This window comes from Copadichromis virginalis, linkage group LG5, assembly GCF_057382275.1.
Source record: "Copadichromis virginalis isolate Kocher_CV1m ecotype Utaka linkage group LG5, C_Virginalis_male_GT1.1, whole genome shotgun sequence".
Classification (NCBI taxonomy): domain Eukaryota; kingdom Metazoa; phylum Chordata; class Actinopteri; order Cichliformes; family Cichlidae; genus Copadichromis; species Copadichromis virginalis.
The window spans coordinates 13,844,227-13,864,102 of record NC_140622.1 but is presented as its reverse complement, the minus strand read 5'-3'; the positions used below and the strand labels follow the sequence as shown (position 1 = coordinate 13,864,102).

At 43.9% G+C, this 19,876-nt stretch overlaps 1 protein-coding gene across 1 annotated transcript in view; it reads right to left on the bottom strand.

The window, feature by feature from the left end:
- magi1b (membrane associated guanylate kinase, WW and PDZ domain containing 1b) overlaps nt 1-19,876 on the bottom strand; it is a 139,054-nt gene that overhangs the window by 31,118 nt on the left and 88,060 nt on the right. Inside the window, exons 7-13 of the mRNA XM_085456046.1 lie at nt 19,722-19,757; nt 16,427-16,484; nt 15,388-15,521; nt 14,175-14,294; nt 11,396-11,581; nt 10,614-11,273; nt 22-53 (exon numbers count right to left, since the gene is read on the bottom strand). Coding sequence (XP_085312172.1) covers nt 22-53; nt 10,614-11,273; nt 11,396-11,581; nt 14,175-14,294; nt 15,388-15,521; nt 16,427-16,484; nt 19,722-19,757 — 1,226 coding nt within the window. The remainder of the gene's footprint in view (nt 1-21; nt 54-10,613; nt 11,274-11,395; nt 11,582-14,174; nt 14,295-15,387; nt 15,522-16,426; nt 16,485-19,721; nt 19,758-19,876) is intronic.

Sequence of the window (19,876 nt, the reverse complement as noted above, 5' to 3'; positions counted from 1 at the left end):
AAGATTAAAACAACTACTTACCAGTTTTGGGCTCTTCTTTGCAGGTGCCACTCCTGTGAAGCCAGACAGAGAAACAGAAGGAAAAAAAAAGAGAAAGAGAAAAATGTTACCAGGAGTTAGAACATTTATTTCACATTAAAATAAAGGGGAAATTTAAAAAAAGACATGGGTGGGGGAAAAAAGATTAACGCAGACTCCCCAACATTGTCACAACAGAGCAAATCTAGCTCTCGTCTCATTCTCTTTCCTTTCCTCTCTTTCCCTGCTTGATTTCATTCGCTCGCCCCTCCGTGGCTTACGTTTTGGAGGAGGGGGGGTGTGGGGGAGGTGGGGAGCAGGCAGCGCGATCTATCTGCATCGCTGCCGCGGCCAGCGTTTTGGCTTGACTGGTGCGGCAGAAGAGCGCGGCCAGCGCCGGGGGGCTAACCCAGCGCTCCCGAGACCCTGGCTACCCAACGGAGGCGCGCACAAGTGAGCGTGTGTTTGAGGGAGGACGAGTGAGAGTTAAGGGGAAAGACAGGATCCTGGAAAGCACCTAAAGCGAATAAAAAGAAGATTGTCAAAGAGGAGAAAAGCAAGCTTTGCTCCGGAGTTCCTGGCCGTAGCATTACCCATGGAGAAGGAGTCCAAGATATTGAACATTAAATTATAGGCAACCGTCAGTTCCCCTCTTACTGAGACCATCTTCCTGTGTCCGCTGAGCACCGCGCTCCGCTGTCAAAGGCTCCAACATCTATAGGCAGTTGGCGCGTCCTCCCAGTCTTTCCCTTCCCTGCTGCCTTTTCCTTTTTTCCCTGTCCCTGTTCCTTTCTCTCTCTTCCTCTCTCTCTCTCTTACTTCACTGCACACTGTCCTCCCTCCCTCCCTCCCTCCCTTTTCTTCCCTCAGCATCATCACCCTCCCTCCCTCTTCTTCTTCTGTACGCTCCATCCCAGCCTCCCCTCCCACCCCCACATGCTGGTAAACATCTACGCAGCTACACATGCACTCTCACAGGCAGGCTTCTGACACAAATCAAGGTGTGCTTATGACAGCCACGCTGCTTCTGCCCAAGTGAGCAGTGACCAGAAAATATCGTTTGCAGCAAGATCGTTGTACCCGACAAAGCGCGCGCACAGACGGAAAAGACTGACAGATTACTGAAATACCAACACAGCTCAGCTCCGACCAGGTAAATGCGCTCCTTAAACACATCGCTCCCTCCCTCGGCTCTGCGTGAAAAAAGCAGCAGTGTGAAGTCACGGATATGAGAACGCGTGGAGGAGTGCGTGAAAGAAAGAAAATACAAGAAGTGTGGTTTTATTTCCCTCTACAACGTTACAGTTCAGCAGCGAGTGGAGTGCTGGCCAAACACAAGCTCCTCTGACATACAAAAGATGTGTTAAAGCACGCACAAGAGTAGGCTGTGCTTCATCTGCGAAAATGGGCCACTACTGTGTGTCAATCCTTTAGGGAAGATGAGAGGATAACATCTCTCTCTCTCTCACACACACACACACACACACACGCTCTTGTCTTTTTTATCTCTCAGACATCTGGGTTCATTCACAACTGACAGCTCCAGCTGTGTTGCGTCTGCAGTTCTTCCTTCTTTCCCCGCTACTCCCCTTTTCAAATCGATAGGAATCGTTCATTCAGAAGTGCGAAACAATCTGATATAAAAAAAAAAAAAGTAAAAAAAAAAAAGGATGCATACTAGACATAATCCCACTGAATCCCAAGGTTTTCTCTTTGGACCGAGGAGGCTGTCAGTCAAGGACTCAGGACAGTGTTTTACTATCCTTCATCTGTCCACTGCAATTGATCTGCCGCTGCTCCCTCTCAGTGCCTCTTAGCGGCTCTGCAGCCACACAAAATTCAGAATTTCATAATGTGCAGCACATGTTTTTTGCTTGCTTTTTTTGATTAACAGCTTTAAAAATTGAAAGACAAACTGAATATGTTTGTTATTTAAACAATAACAACATGACAGGCGTTCATTTTTGTGCTTGCAAGCTGCATAGCGATATTTCTAGTCTTTTAATGATGCTGTACTCTAATTAGTTGCAAGATACTCCACTAGGTGTTTTGACAAGCGTGCCACAACTTCCTCAGTCTTTTGTTGCCTTCGACTCAAACCTCACTTGAACATCAAATTCCAGTTTAATAGACTGAAATCTGCAAGTGCATGAATTCCATTTAGAGTTTATGCTTTTGTTTAATATTCCAACTTTTTGGAGAAACTACATCAGATAGGAAAACCTGAGATAAATCAATTATTGAAATAAATGTCGGTTTCAATCATAAAGCAAATAAAAACAGGGAAAACACAACTGTGCAAAGGTTAGCTTTACATCTGTGTGCGTCTCTCAGATCAGAAGGGATTGTGAATGTTTGGGCCAACTTCCGGTCCTAATTACACACACGAGGAGGGAAAGAGCATTTTTAGACAGGTGGGCAATTTGGCCTGGCCGGCAGACTGACAGCCTGAGTGAGAGAGCTCAGCTAAATCCTCAGCGCCTCCAGCTCTCAAATAATGGACCAGAACCACTGTGGGCCCTTTTGCTCATTTTACTCTGCTTAACAAATCTTAAACACAAGTGGCACGAGACTCTTTCGTAAGAGCCAATAATCCAACTACTAGGATTTTTCTTTTTTATGATTGAAGATATCAACAGAGCGGCGTGAATTTCAAAGACAGGAAAGTAATGAACTCTACTGCATCTTTGAGGACTGTGACAGATTAATTTAAGTAGCTTGAAGTAATACTTTTGTTTGATTGCCAGAGGAAATAAAACACCTGAAGTTGAGGGAAGATGACTTGGTTTTCTTTTCATATGAACACCCTGAGTTTACCACAACAAAGAATTTTAGGCAAAAACTAGCACAGTTTAAAGTAAGAACTGTTACTAACAGAATCAATATATAAAAATCGAAGCACTGACACACCAAGTCAAAATCTGTGTGCAAAAAATTCAGCAAAACAAGCTGCCAAAGGTGGGTACAGTCTGACAAAAGGCAGTACACCTTGTACACGACCCTGCAACAGATAGGAACTGTTGCACCAACCTGGCAACCCAGCAGTTACTAAACGGAAGCCATTACTAAGCAGATTATGTTGTCTGTCCACAGTGCGTGTCTGTGTGTATGTGCTACTAGGTCTCGGCGAGGAGTGATGGCTTCCAAGAGGCAGGTCCATCTGTCACCGTGGCGACAGTGCCTGGTGACCGTGGGGAACTGACAGATGGTCTCTAAGCAACGCTTGTTGTGGTGAGCTGCTTTCTGCTGTACAGTGAAGGAGTGAAAAGCTCATATCAGCCGTGTCCATCGGCATCCTGAGTGTGACAGTCATGATAAGCGCAGCGTTACTGAGGATCCTTCTATGTGTGCCTGTGTGTAAATAGAGAAATTACAAGTGCCAGTGTGGCTAAATAGCAAAGAGGACCAGGTTGAACAGGTTAAAAAAAGAAAAAGAAAACGCAGTGGAAGGTAACAGGTTTTCTTATGGGGAAAGAAACTGTCCTTTTTTCCCTCTTTAAATTAAAAATGGTGAACTGGGGAGTGTTTCTCTTCTAGAACTTTAAATCTGGGGTGAAATCCCCTCCTCCCACAAATGCACACATCCGCCCAGGGGAGACCCCAGCGCAAATTATCTGCGGAGCATTGTCATGGAAACAAAAAGATGGTGCAATGTTGGAGATTTACGACTCGCCCAGTGGCTACAGAGGTGTGAAGACATGGGAGATTGGTATGGGCTCGGAGAGCGAGAAAGGCTCACTTCGTCCCCGCCGTGCAACAAGCAATGATTCTCCAACTCGAGCCCCTAGCGAGCCAAAAAAACGAGCAGAGGTGAATCGTGGGCACCCGGTGGGCAGGCTGCTCCCGCGATCATTGCTTTTCTGAACTGCAATGCTGTTCGTTATGGTGCCACTGGAACGTTCAGTCAGCAGAATTTTTAATGCGAAGTGGGCAAAAATACAACACTTCCTGCCCATACAGTGAATTGATTTCCTGCTTTAGTCTGTGCAGGGAGCCATCATCAGCGTTTATCTCTTTCTAATGGCTGTGAAGAAGACTGGAGACACTAAACGAGTCTTATGAATGTGCGTGCCGGTAACTCTGAGTTTGTTTATGTGGGTTATGCAGTTTCACATAATTGTGTTCCCGTCTATCAGTGTGCGCCCTTAAAGAAAACAGATCCGTGGAGTGCTTTTTGACAGGAGGCACTTACAAGCCATCAGTGCACTTGCCCACCATTACGCCAATAAGAGCCATCTACAGTGACAACGACCCACTTGGTGTTTTTACCTTCATACCTTCCTTAATCCTAAGGTTACCCTCCTTATGTTCCTTGCATGCTGATGGAAAACACATAGGGAAACTTGTATTTAAACTGTGATTGTCTTTAAGGGTACATGAAGTCACCTGCATGCTGCATAGAGATAAATAAGGGGATTTTGCCCTCTTGCTATAACACCAAGGCTTCGATTACAGTCTTTTGTGGACCCGGACATGCTGGAGACACCACATCTCCTGTAACTTCTCTGACGTCCGTTACCTGGTTAGCAGGCACGCGGATGTTTTCACTGACCCTTGTGGTCGCTTTCAAATGAGGAAATTTACATCACTCGGTCCCAAGTGAACTCTAGTGGACTTGTGAATGCTGTTTCTAGGATGATTTGTAAGTGAATGCTAATAGAGTTTTCCAAGGAGCCATGCAGTTAATCTAAAGTCTTGGACACGTCTTTGGGCCCCTCATTTATTCAAAGGAAATAAAAGAAAGTAACTTTACAGGCAGCGGGGGGTTCATCAAATACTTTGACACATGAAATAATTTAAACCTCTTGGCTGTTTCACTCCTGTAACCCGTTGCTTGCTACGGAGAGAAAGGGTCCATATCTCACTTTGAGAGCAGAGACGCAAGAGGCCTGATTGCCAAGCAGGGACTGTTGTGTCACTGATGATTGATGAGTCATGAAGTAGAGGGAAAGAGAGGAAAAGACAGAGAGCAGAGCATCATGGGGGTTTCTACACTGCTCTTTCATCATCTCTCTGATCCTCTGACATCGTTCCTGCCACCATTTTTTTCCCCTTCTCCCCTCATCCACTGCGGCTCCAGTTAATTAAAGGAAAAGCCTAAAGCCTTGCCCCTACGGTAAGGGACTCCATGGGCTCTGTTATGCTTTACGGGTTTTTTGCTGGCTTGTTTTTAGGCCTTTTGTCCCCTTAGAGGAAATGGTCGGAGCAAATCAATGCAAAGTTGTTTTCACTGATTAGATTTATCCTATAATTAAACCTTTCCACAGTGGTTTAAGAGGTGTCTTTCAGCATGACAATGTCCTCATCCATAGAGCTCGAGGAGGTTACTGAATAGTTTGCAGACTATGATGCAAATGCTGGTAATCACATGATATACCTTTTACAGTCACCTGATCTCAATTCAATTAAATACCATTGAGTGACTTAACACGTGTTGCACAGCATTGTCCACCACCATCAAAACACCAAATGGGGGAATTGATTGATACACTGTATTAGTGGTTATTTAATGCTTTAAAAATAAGAAATTCAGTAACCTATTTTGTTCTGGACATAAACTGCTGTGGATGCTGGGAGGAGGCGGCACTGAGACAAGAGCACGCAGAGCAGAAGGGAGAGAATTTTCTCCTCTAATGTTAATTTAATTGGAATACCAGAGGAAAGCGCCATCAGAACATATCAACAGCCAAGGCATGTTGTTTTTAATTTGTTGGAAGAAAGTTTTAATTTGTTGAAGCTTCCGAATCAAGAACGTCACAAAAGCCACTGTATCCAAACCTTTATTATTAACCTTATGATATTTTTGTCCTTCTTCTTATTACTAGGACATCAAGCAGAGCTTTAATAATCCCTCTCAAAGAAAAAAACTACCAAGAAATATATGGAACTGTCAGCTTAACGACATTCAAATTACCATTTTCATTATTTCATTGTAATTAGTATAACAGATTTCCACATTTCCAAAACTGTCCCTTGTATCTGGGCTTCTCCACTGTTCACACAGTCACTTTAGCATTCACCTTGACCACAGTGGTGTTGAGAACTCCCTTTTTATGAGCCAGTTTAAAGTATTGTTTTCCTAAGTCGTTCCTCTATTAACACCTCCGGTTTCCACCATTCTTCCGCCTCCCCCTAGCCCGTGCTGCCAAGCTGCTTCCTGAGCGAAATGTGGGTAAAACCTACGCTTACATTATGTTGTCAGATTACAAGTAACAAGCTGTGTCTGTGCTGTTAGTCGATTACTCACACCCTCATCGGGCCTGCTTGTTTGCAACCCTATGCTCATTTGCGCTGCCATTAGTAAACTACATTAGGTTATTATTGAGCTGAAGTGGCTGCGCCTGTGTTTATAAATTTACACTGTGTTAATAGATTACCCGGAGGACTTTCCACTCCCATTGCTCCCATTTGCCCTGCTTAGTGAATCAGGCCCTTAATGTAAGTTGATTTTTCCTTTAATTTGTCATCCAGTGGTACGTATCCTTCCCCCTTCATGTACATTGGTATGACCAGTTTGCTGCTAGCCCAGCGCGCATTACCGTGCATTCCTGCCTAGATTTTCAAACAGGTAAAAAATGAAAGAAAATAATGCAACTCTGCATCCATGCTGAGACAAATAGACGTATTTTTTTTTCCTGAGCTGACTAATGACACGAGCTGCCGGAGCTGCTAGGAAGCTATGTTTCAGAAAAACTGCACCGAAACTAGTTTTCACTGACAAACAGCTATACAACAGGTGTATGCACTCCTATGGACTAAAGAGAGTGGGGTAATGGAAATTAGCATCTATGCAACGGCAAGACATCAGGGGCCAAAATGAATTATGCTGGTGCATCAGTGGGGGCAGGAGAAGACAGGCAGGGGAAAATGAGCCCATTACAGGAGTGTAATTAGACAAATGAAAGCACAATGGATTAGGAAACCTGACTGAGGTAATAAATCATTCCTGCGTGTTTATAGGAAGTACATGACAGAGTGTCAAGTGTCTAAAACCCACTATTTAACCTACGAAGCACTGTTAAAGTGTCTCCACGCTGACCCATAGCTCTTCCTCCAAATCTATTAAATGAGGGAGAGAGGCAAGTGAGAGGGGGGGCATACTGTTGCACGCAGCGGCTTTAACGAGTTCGCTTCTTCGTGCGCTAGTCCTCAGGGATTGGCTCCCATCTTTACGTGGGCGAGCAGGTGTGAATCTCCATCCTGGCAGTGGGGGAACAGAAACGGAAAAGGAGGGACAGAGGGGCGGAGGAGAGGTGGATTTCCACCAATTAAGGCTGAACCAGAGTCTTTCTGCCTTTAATCTATAATTGGATGCATGATCATGAGACTGGCTGAGTGAATGCCTGTAAGCAAGCAGCGTTTGGTTGGAAGGAGAGAGACACAGAGAGAGAGAGGGAAGCAAAGAAAAGACGTATGTGTATTATAAGCAAAGCTGACATCAGGACCCCAATTAGAGGCCAGTGTGCTTTGCTGCTACTGGTGGAGTGATCCTGATTGAGACAGCAGTGAAGAGAGTGTGAGCAGGACAGTAATTAAGGCACCATGACTAGAGCCTTAGATGATGTGCTCCCCAGAGTGTAAATGTAAAAAAAAGAAAAAAAAGAAATACACATGACAATCGAATGATGAACAGCAGCGCACACACACACACACACACACACACACACACACACACACACACACACACACACACACACACACACACACACACACACACACACACACACACACACACACACACAAAATGTGCAGCCTAAACATGCTTAAAGACTCTAAAGGATGGGAAACGTGTGGGAGGAAGGGATACACAGTGGGACACTGTAAGCTTTGATGGAGAAAAAGGGACCCAGGTATTCGCTCATTCTCTTAAACTGATTTAGCCAGCCATAAGATCTAAACAAAGTCTACTCATCAATCCTGCCACAAAAAGGCCATAGGAAAAAATGATTTGTCCAGTGAGAACACATTGGAGATGCGATCAAAAATGGTGCTAAAGCAAACATTCAGCGAATCAGCAGAGAATTAATTAGGGGAAAATGAATTGTCAACTATTTTGTTAACTTCAAAGTGTCATTGCTCAAGTTATTTATCAAGACAATAAACATCAATAATCTGTGTCTTCCAGTATTGGAAAGGTCAGAATTTGCTTTGATAAAATTGAAAAAAATGATCAAAAGCAAGCTACACCTCACATCACGCTACTAGATTGGCGCTACATCATGCTCACATACCAGTATCCCTAAAAGAGCTGGAATTTAGTTTTTGGGTTTCATGAGGTTTATTCTTGACTAGCTAGCACCCAGGAGAGAACCACTGCTGTGCACCGGGTATTTTTAGTTGTCTTTGTGAGTTTATTCTGCAGGCTGCTGTCTGTTTAAATGAAAACTCATTATATATTGATTTCAGATTCACGGCCAGAAAAAACATCTGAGGATGTCTGCTTTATTTCCAGGAAACTTAAACTTACATTTTCTTTCCTTCTTTTTTGATAACTTTTATTCTTGCATAGACTTCATAGCTTCACAGCTCTCAGAATTCAATTGTTGGAAAGACATGAGATTTCTCAGTACTAATGTCAACATGACTGGAGTATTGTCATGAGAATTTCTGATGTCTTGCTTTTAGGAGCAGAAACATGAAAATCAACATAAAATGCAGTCCAAAGTCACAAAGACTGATTTAATTTGGAAAAAAAAAAGTTTAGATGAAGAAGGTGAAGAACTAATCTAATTTGTACCTTTGCTGTCCTATTTCTACGTTAAAAGTTAGATATCTGATGTTGGAGCCATCAAGTCAGCAGATCACTTTCTAATAATAATCTGAAGGAAATGTGTTAGTTTCCTGCTTTTGTATCCACCCTTTTGTAAAAACTCTAGTGCAATAAAAGCCACCATAAAGCGCATTCAGTAATGTTGGTTCGCTTACAATGCTCCTCATACTTTATCCATACCATCCTTGTGTTTCCTCCAGTATCATTCTACTGTCATAGTCTGTCTGTGTCGATCGCAGCCAGCCAATGCATTTACAGAAGCCCAATTAAACTGACGTCTGTTTCCTTGACAGCCCATTAAGCTCCTGCCTGAGATGAGATGAGGCCGAATCGCTTTACGTGCTTGTGTACACAAGCGTGATGAGGAAATGCTACTCATTACCAAAAGCCAGAGAGGAGGGTAGAGAAGCCGTTTGGTCTGCATAGTTTTTGGAAGGTTTAGCCATTTGTTGAGAAGTCAGACAAACAGACTGTGGCAGAAAAAGATTGAGATACAACTTCAGAAAGAGGAAACAGAAAAAAGATTCCATGCGAGATTACAGTGCGAGCTGCCTGCCATTCATCTGACCAATTTCCCTTGGCAGTTCTGAGCACTTAACCTTATGACGGAGATAAACTGCATGCGTGTACACAGACACACACAAAACCTTTTAGTAACTAGAATTAATAAGCCCTAAAGCAAGCAAAAGGAGAGTCTGGCAGAGAAAATGGTCCAATTACTTGTATCACACGGGGCGTTTAGAGCGGCGGAGGTCTGCGTGTCTGAGGGGGGATTGGAGGGAAAATACTGAAATTCAATCATTTCAGTTTTATCCTATTCACAGTTGCTTTGTTTCCATTTAGTGCTCCTCTGCTACCGTGATTTTCAATCAGAAGCCATGACAAACGCTGAGTGGCGCACGGCGAATTACAGGCATTTACACGCGGCTGCACCATTTTCACAGCACTAACGTTGACCGGCTAGCACCGAATTTTTTTACGTTAAGGGCAAAATGTCGCGGGCTTATATCGAGGCGGAGAGCCAGGTGGGTGGATAAAAGGCATGCCGGCACAATTGGTGGCATCTTCAAAGTGATGATCTTGAACGTGGGACTACACTAAAACCCCAAAACACACTAGACATTCTCTCTCCCAGCAAACACAGCAAAAAAAAAACAGAGCAGACTGCAAATGAACAGAGACACAGAGAGAAACTGAGTTTTTCTTTTTGAAAAGGAGCGAGAATATTCATACTCTGACCTCAAAACACCAACTAAACCTGAATTTCTCTCCTCTGTTTATCCCTCTTTCGATACTTCTCCCATTTAACCTTTTAGTCTTCCTTCTCCACTTCCGCCTGTCTTCCATTTCAGGAAAGCAGCTATAACTGGCTTATCAGAGCCGATAACTGTAAACACCTCGCTCTCTCTTCACACTACACTACACCACATCCTCAAATGTTATTTCAACTTCCTCTGCGGCTCCTTCCTTACCGTAATTATCCTTCTATCTTTCCTCCTTTGCAATCTCTTGTATGCTTCCACCCTCTATTTGCATGAATAAATAAATGTGTGTCAATAAAAGAGCACGGTGAGCGGGAACAGCCTGTAAGGCAGAAGCCTATTATTTTTTTTCTGTCAACAGCATCAAGCAGATGCATGCGAAAGGTTTCTTTTGTTTTGCGCTGCTTCAACATATGGGCACATAACTCAGAAACTGCTGCATTTCTACTTGACACCTGCTCCCAACACGTTCCTCATCTCCATCTGCTGTCACAATTTACTAGACGAATGACAAATTTACCGACACGGCGAGTGAACGCAAAGAGAAGTTAGCCTTCACTCACCTCTTTGCACCAGCATGGTGACCTCACTGCCTTTGGGACACTTGCTGAGCAGGTCAACCACCTGGTTGTGGGACATGCTCTGCACATTTCTCTTGTTCACCTCCACGATGATGTCGCCCTCCCTGAGACCGCGGCAGCGTGGGTAGTCCACGATCTGTTTCACTCTTTGCCCCCCACCCCCGGGACTGTCAGCAATGGTGAATCCGAAGCCCTTGTCTCCTTTCTCCATGTGTACGGTGATGAGCTCTGGCTGCGTTGCGATGGATGAGGCCAGGGTGACTACATCACTAGGGTAGCCATGCTGGGAAGAGGTATCAGAAGCCACCTCTGTGGAGGGGCTGTGGGGTCGGGGGAGGCCGTTGACGGGGACCCCGCTGTTGGTTGGACCATTGTTGTTGTTCTGACTGCCGTGGCTGGACGGCGAATCGTAGCTGTTAGAGGGCTCCTGGCCGTTAACGATGATGGGCTCCTTGTTGTCGAGGATAGCCACTGAGGTAACCAGGCTGGTGTTTGGGTCGTCGGGGTCAAAAGGCAACGGATAGCCACGGCACAGCTCCAAGTTGACCATGGAACCAATTGGAATCGATTGGAAGATCTTCACAACTTGAGCATGGGTGTAGCCGAGCACACAGGTGTCGTTAACACTCACAATCACATCACCTTAAAGGGGTGAGAAAGAATGAAGTCCATTTATTTTTGTCAAGTAGAACATCCATCCATGCGTATCCAATTCAGGGTCACCTGATGCAGCTACCCTTTGTTAATAAATACAGGATACTTACCAGTCTCCATCTTGCCATCAAGGGCGGCAGGGCCATCTAGGACTAGGCTCTTTATCTGCAGGAACTCATCTGGCTCATCCCCTCCCACAACAGTAAAACCAAACCCCCTACGACTCTTCTTCAGTTTGGTATTTATGAATGTCCCCTTCAGCTCAGATCGGTTCCTGGTAAAGAAAGGCTTCCCTCCTAAAAACACAGACACAGATAGCTCAGCTTTCACCACATTGGATGCCACAGCAGATACTCAAGAACTGGGTTAAGCAGCAGTTGGATTCAGTTTGCAAAGCCCTGGAGCTACTAAACCTCCTCAGGTAAAGAATTATTGCTACAGTGAAGAGCCTTTGCTCGCTTGTGTCAAACCATCTCTGCGCAACCATCGCAGCAGGTATCATTAAATGCACAACAAATCTTCTCTGATTGGTGTTTGTCTTGAACAGGCAAGGACAACTGTCACTGCTTGACGATTGCTCACATGGTGCAAACAGGTCAAAACAGACCTATTACAATAAAATGATTAATCAGGTTAAAGGGAATGTCTGTCCCGTTTGTAGCAACTGAAAATAAAATAAATTCATAATTATAATAAAGGTCAATCAAATGGACCAATATGGCAAGGCCATGATGATCCACTTGGTAAAAATAAATCCGCTTGGCATCTTTCTTGGCCTTAAGACAACAATTCTGATGGCCAAAGATCCAAACGGGACAATAAAAAAAAAAAAAAAAAAAGTTAAAGGGAATGAACAGAATCATAAGCATCAAGTCAAACTGAAGACTTAACTGATCCCATTTGGCAACTACATTAAAAGTTCATATAGAAAAGACTGAGTATGGTTGAATGACTTTCTTCAGCACATGCAACTCAGTGAAACATTGAGCAAAACCGGAAATAAGAAGCCCGAGTATAGACATGCAAAGCCTTTAAATCTGAACTCATCTACTGTTATCGCCGCTGGAATCAGTCCATAATAACTTTTTGATAATAATGATCATTTATTACTTATAATTTTAATTTACAACGTGATGATGTGATGGGACAAAAACAGTTTAGACAGGAACTTATTTCAAAATAGTATGACACCACTTCAGCTCTTTGAATGTCTAATATGCAGGCTGCTGTTTGCTTTCACTGGCGGTTTGGCATTTGAAGACACAACAGGCGCACCAGATATCTGTAGCCTGAATAGCAATGACATTGCTTCAGATGAAGGTCACATGACCGTCGTGTTCGCATAAGCGATGTCTCCGGCTTGTTTCAATCAGCTGCTGAAATCTCATCTGAGAAGACATCTGTATCACTCCACACTGGTTGTGAGGGTTTAACTGAGACACATCTAGATGAAAAAAATTTGACAGTGATCTTGTGAAAGAACAACTGCTCAAACGACGACAACGACATCTAAACTCGATTCTCTTTTTCTTGACTTTGCTATCTAATTATACGGCATTAAGGATAAAGTTTATCTTTTCTACTAGGAATGAAAAACAAACAGATGAATACACAGGCACAGGCTGAGCTCCGCTTCTCTATTAAAAGACACGATGCATGCCAAACGCACAATACTTCGGATACACAAATGATTGAGGAGATGTTGGCAGAGAAGAAAATAAGAAGAGAGAGGATGATGAAGACTAAAGGAACGTCTGTGTGGTGACCTGCAGCACCACATTAGGTTATGGCAGTGCTACAGCTTACGCATTCAATGAAAAATGCATTACCCTTGGAGTCGGTCTGTGCCCTTGTGTTTTATTGTCTACATGCATGTGTGTTTTCATGCTCAGTGCCTTTTGAATTGGATTTTTTTCCCCTAGACTAGGGAAAATGTAACTAAACTGTGTGCTGATATGGGTGGCTTTATCCACCAGGGATCTAGAGATGTAAGAACAGACCAGGAAGCGGGGGGAACATGAAAAGCAAGTGTGTTAGATTAAAAGATTTCAAAAGTGATGTCTTTCTATGGAGTAATATGGAGTGCCGGCACAGTCGAGCTAGCAGGAGTTTGAGACTGGGGGTGTGGAGGGAGGGGTAAGACAAAAAGATGGACAGCACCAAGCAGTTAAACCAAAGCAGAAAGCTGGGTGGGACCAGACAAAAGGCAGCGAGACGACAAATGTGCGCTATAAAATAAAGAGATCGATGAGGGAGAAGGAAAAGGCTGCCGACAAAGCAGCAAGAGAGAGTAAGAGGGAGAGACAGGGTGAGGCAGTTAATTCTCTGCCATGGCTGTGCTAATTAGACAAGCTGCTAGTGGGAGGCCGGTATAAAAGGAACTGGCAACCAGGAGAGAGAAACCAACTGTAACGGCGAGACTCTCTATTTGTGTGTGTTTGTGTGTCACTAAATGATGGGTGAAATCAGGCCATTATGTGGAACAACACAGCAGAGGTTTCCTGAGAATCAACACGTTGCCACGATAAACACAGGCAGAGGGACATTTATGGAAGGGCACTCGGCAGAGCGTGTCTTCGTAAAAATATGCAGACTGGACGCAATTTTGTTTAGTGCACATGTCACGCGAGTTCAATTTGACTTATAAAAAATGCATGATGTGATTTATACAGAGAGCAGCTTTACAGTGTCAGTTCAGTTCTGGTCCTCCATCACGACAACTCAAACAGGGCCTGAGGCGCTGGCACAGGAAAACAAAGCTGTAAAAGATGAATTTTGTTTAACTTATAATAAGTCGCTCTGGGTGACGCCGCCTGGAAACAAAAAAGTTATGCATAATCCTCATTTCGCTTGGTTGCAGGCTTTAGCTCTCTGAGGATGACAACTTACGTTTTTGTCCCATCGCGTTGGGCACTGCGGGCCCTGTCTGAGGGTCCCTGTAGGTCTCCTGGTGGTTGGCAGCATAGCTAGCCAACGGAGCCCCTGCCATCGTCGAGTCTTCGATCCATTCTGCAACAGCGAGAGGCACATGTTCTCGAGATGGAGTCTAGACAGGTGCAAAGTTGTCCTACTTGAACGAAACTGAGGCTAAGACAACACGTCCTGCTGTGCTGTGTGCTTGCAACAAAGCAAATGCAGCTCCGATGAAGCCGACAGAACTACTGTGCAGCGTGTTAATTACAGTGGATGAAAGATTGATGTGAAGCCTTCTACCCACTACAGATTCATGTTTCACTACTGAGCTCAGTATGAACACAAGCATTAATATGGTTTCGCATCTCTCTTCTCAATAAAACTGGTGGTGTGGGAAACCAGAAACAACTGATTCCCTTTTTCTTGACTGCCTACCACCTTTGATTAATCACCTTGCTAGCCTGCAGTTTGTCATAATATTCATAACAGATAGATGAAGTAAACACGTGTTTGAAAAACTGATTGGTTTTTTTTTTTTTTTATCTTTTACAGAGAGATTCAACCTTCAATTGGGGGGGAAAAAAAAAAAAATCAGCAGGTGAATCTAATGTTTTATGCTGAATGAGCAGAATGTGGAGTGCAATAGGAGAATTCCCTCTTGAGTTGACCTGCATTTGCAATTAATTTCACTGTAGGGTGTCCTGTGAATATGCAAAGAAAGGAGGACAAGAGCATCACTGAGCTACCCGTTGCTTGGTTTTGGGCAGCTGTCTCAGAAGAAGTGTTTGGGAAGAGTTCTTATTAGTGTTACAACTGGCAGCATTTTATTAAGTAACACAAAATTAAGGGTCTCCACTCCAGCTCTTAAGCAGGCAGGTGGGAGCCAAACTTACCTTCGTCCAAAGCAAACAAGAATCAAAAGGTAGCACAGAAAACTGAAATTAACTTCAAAAAGGCTGCGTGGTGCAGCCGCAAATAATAGTTATGCCTTTATGGGAGGGCACTTAGCAAATCATAAGGCAGGAGCTGGCAGCAAAAATAAAACCGTAGCAGTAATAGGCATTGGCAGATAAAGTCACACTCGCTCATACTCACACAGACAGACACGCAGAGCATGCAGGCAACTCATTTATACACATGAATAAGAAAGAAAGAAAATGACGCCCCTGGTGGGGGCTTGTGAACGAACCTCGGATGTAGCGCTCACCTTCAGGTGGCTGCTGGCTCTGGGGCTGAGGCTGCTGAGGCTGCTGCTGTTCCAGCTGCCTGCGCTTCTTAGCCTCTAGCACCGGATTTTCATACTGGGTCTTCCTGTTGATATGACTTTGGGACGGTGGACGGAGTGGATGAAAAGAACATAAGAATACAGAACAAGATGTAAGGGGGGGTAAAGATCAGCAGGAGAGTAGAGCACAGCAGGGACACGGAGAAGAGGATAAGGTAACAGCAGAGCGGGAGAGGGTCAACAAAGGGCGAGGGGATTGGGGTGGGGAGTGGAGAAACATGGCGATAAGCTTTGATTAATACATGGTGGCACAATGCACACACACCCACGCTTACACAGAAACCTCTCTTTGAGATGCACATGACACAGCCGTGCCTACAAATCACATCAAATAAATCCTTTTGTGCTGATGGCTTAATTTCGCTGAAACCACAAACATCTTTCACATTACAGCCTGGGAGGTTTCCTACTAACCTAACTAGCACTGAAAAATGGAACCTGAAAGTGCCAAATTATACAGCAAATGAAGGAAACTGTGAATAATGTATATTAGAAAAAATATTGCAGAAACAAAGAGGGGGGGGGGGGGGATGCCACAGCCTTGGGCCCACAGGTGCTGCTTTGAACAACATAAAAAAAAAGAAAAACTAAAAAAACCCAACATAAAACATATTTGTATTAATGCTGAGGCCCAGGGGCTTCACACAATATGAGATACGCACATATGTGCTCGCACAAACACGCTCGCTGCATATTTTTGTTCATTTATTTCCGAATGTTAATGACACAAACAATGGCCTACATTTTCCAGGACACAAAAGGACTGAAATAGCTGAAGCAAGAATCTGGCTGTGATGTCTTCCATTAGCAGTGAGGTTAAGAGTTTTTGTTGCTTGAAAGAAAAGAAAAAAAGAAATGTGTGGATGTACTTCTATTTATGCACACGAAGAAGAAGCTGGGAGCTATTTCTAGATTTTTCTGCGGCGTCAGCCTGTGCACTTACTCAACATAGTAGACTCCATACACTGGATCATCTATTTTCTCCCATCCTGGAGGAAGTTCTGTAAAGAAAAAAAAAAAAGATAATGAGACAAAGGAAGTAAGTAAATCTTGACTTGCAGGAAGCCGTGTATCGAGCCATTTGTGGCAAAGCCAGGAAAGACCTTTTGCCACGCCATTGTAATCGGCCCGTCAGTCAGTCTCCGAGGCCAGAGCAGCTCAACAGCTTCACAGGCTGTCTGGCTGTTCTCACCTCTGTCCCCCTCACAATGCTGACATTTCCACCCATCAGATAAGAACAGAGCAAGACCCCCATCGGCACAGGTGGATGTATGAATGCGGGGAGGGGGGTAGAGAGATGAAAGGCACATGAGAAGGAAATCGTGAGAAGGAAGTGGACAGGAGCACGGGAAGTGGGAAGAAATACAGGGAAAAAACGGCAATGAAGAAGAGGCAGCTAAAGTTATAAATGACAGGAAGCAGGTGGAAAATTCCAGGCTTAGAAACCTTTGTGCAAAATACATTGAAGCTAAATTCTGTGAGATGATTGGTTGGTTTCTGAATGAACGACTTCTCTTCTTTTCTTTCCCCTCATACAGAAGAAAAACAACATTCTACAGAATATCACACAGAAACACACGTCTCTAATCAGTGCGCTGGAAAGGTATGGTCGAAAAGTACCTGTCCTTGGCTAAACAAAGGCTCTTTAGTTTTCACATGGATCGCTAAGTGTCTGGTAGAGATTGTTGCAGATTTGACTTCACATTCGTCTCTTTGTGGGCAGAATTAAAACCTGCTTGAGTAGAACTGAAAGGGACACTGTTCACACTGATGTAAGGACACGTGTGCGAACGCTAAAACACGTGAAAAGGTGAAACTTAAAAGATGACCATAGAAAGACATGAATATGATGCCAATGTGCAATCATCCAGTGGTGCAAACTTGCTGCAGCGCAAAGCTGTTATCTTCAACTGAGCCATCTGATTCACTTCTCCCGCCTGATTACAGCAGCATTGATTACTGGCCATTCTCCACACAGATAATGTCAGACGCTTCTAATTGGCTACAAACAGAGATTGTCCGGTAATCCTCTCCTGTGACGAATAAGTTCTACATATTACCATTATAATTATTATTATTGTATATATATTTATATTTCTTCATACATTCTTATATATTTCTATACTGTGTATTTGTGTATTGTGTATTTTGTTGTACAGTTGTTTCATTTTATTTTATTCCTTCCTAGTTAAATTTACCCTTTTTAATTTTCATATTTATTTCCCATCTTATTCATAGCCTTTTTTTTTTTCCTTTAGGTCACGAGCAGTTGTGTAAGCATTTCACTGCATATCGTACTGTGTATGACTGTGTATGTGACAAATAAAATTTGAATTACCCCCAGCCAATTTCTGCTCTGCCCTGCGTGCAAGTAGATGGTAATTACAATCATCCAACTTTGAGAGCTTCCCTCTGCTTTTTAATAAGGAGGACCTCGGCTGGAGTGGAATCAGCTGCAGATGCAGACACACAGAAACACGCCGCCGCGGTCTACATATTAATTTATCATTTGTAAGTGAAACCAGAGCCAACAGCTCCGTGCGTGTAAGCGGCTCGGGCTTCTGTGGGTTCCGTCTTTTTCTACACCTGCTGAAGTGCATCTAAAAGCACAAGCGGCAAAGAAGAAATGCAAGGTTACGGGAAAGAGATGTCGCGAGGGTGAACGTGCAAGGCGAGCACGGTAAATTATCATTTAGATGTTTTGAACTGGAACGTTAAATGGAATGCGGTCCCGCCTGGCGTCACGCACAAATTTTAATCACCCACGTTATTTCACACTGCACTAGTTCCAGTCCGGGAGGACCACCTGTGTGTGTGTGTGTGTGTGTGTGTGTGTGTGTGTGTGTGTGTGTGTGTGTATATAAGCGCACAGAGAGGACGTTCTGTGCTGCAAACCTACTGAAAGCCTGGTTTCGCTGTGTTTGCAAACACAGATGACAACAGCAAAGACAAAGGGAAAGTCGTCGCTCATTAAGCCGTGTTTTGCTCTCACCCCGTGTCCCTCTTCCCACTTTCTAGAACATATTGTGATTTCGAGGGGGAGACGAGCGTGATGAGTTACGCGTTTAACTGTTCGCATCTCATTCTGTTGATATAGAGCTGTGATTGATTTCTCCGGAGGAAGAGTCTGCCACAGAGAGGCACTTCTCGCGCACGTGGGTGTACGTGAGAATTTGGGCATGCGTGCCGGCGTTCATAAAAAGGCTTTCGTCTGCTCGTCTCCTTCAGGGGCAGGATTTAATTGCGGTTTCTGTGCCCACCTGCATCGGAGGGCGCCGATCGATAATTATTGAGCATGTTCATCCAGTTGAGGATGTCTTGTGGACAGGGTTGGGGGGGGGGTTGTCTGACCTGAAGATTTAAGCGCTGTTGATGCTTAGCAATTGGAGTGGGTTTAAAAATAAAGAAATAAAAGCGTGATAGATTCTCCGTTTTCCTTGGCAGCATCTCATCAACCTGTTTGGATCTGGTGTGCTCTCTTTTTCCTGCTTTTATTGCTTTTTGCTGGAAACACCTTCTGCTGCTCGGGAAAAAAAGAGCTGGAGAGACTAAATCGAAGCCGTTTCTCTGTAGTTGAACCCTTTCATATTACATTTAACCATTTTAAACAGTGCTAATATAGAATATATTTACTAAAGCAGTAATGACGGTGATGAAAACATCCTACATTCATACAGATTTTCATCACAGTATTAGATGTGGGCGTTTATATTTTTCCCCCCTTGTATTGCACCGTGTACCCCCAAGTGAAGTCCAAACATGTCAATCATTATTCTGATATATTTCCTCTAATGGAATAATTCATTACAGGTGCATAACAGTGCGGGGCATCATCTCCAGACACCATTTATCCTGCACAGGTGGCCTCACCGCTCTGTCTGAGAGGCTAGTTAGTGTGCTGATGGGCATCAGAACAAAAAGACCTGTAGCTGTCTGGCTCAGACAGGCACATTAGGAAACCATCATTACAACAATCTTCTCTGGATCAGCTTTTTGCCTCTTATGTCTGATATGATGGCCTTCTGATGTGGGAGTGTTTTGTAAGGCTGTGTAGTGGGTGCATGGCTGGTGGCATGGGGGTTTGATGACAATTATGTTCAAGGCCGCATACAAACGCACATTTAAAAATCCCACGTACTAATGGAAGGGCAGACAAATGTCATGATGTGTCATTTCTGAATGATTAAAGTCACAGTAACCTAACTGATACATGTCAAAAAGATGAGAGAAGTTCCTACCTAGGTCATTATCCAGCTCCTCTGTATGTACCCCTTCTACTCAGTTGAGTGGACGGCACAGCAGCGCCACAGGATTGTTGTTGGGAAGGCAAAGGCAGGGGGGGTGGATTGAAGCAGAAAGACAAACATCTGTGAGTTAGGCGGCTGTAATAACA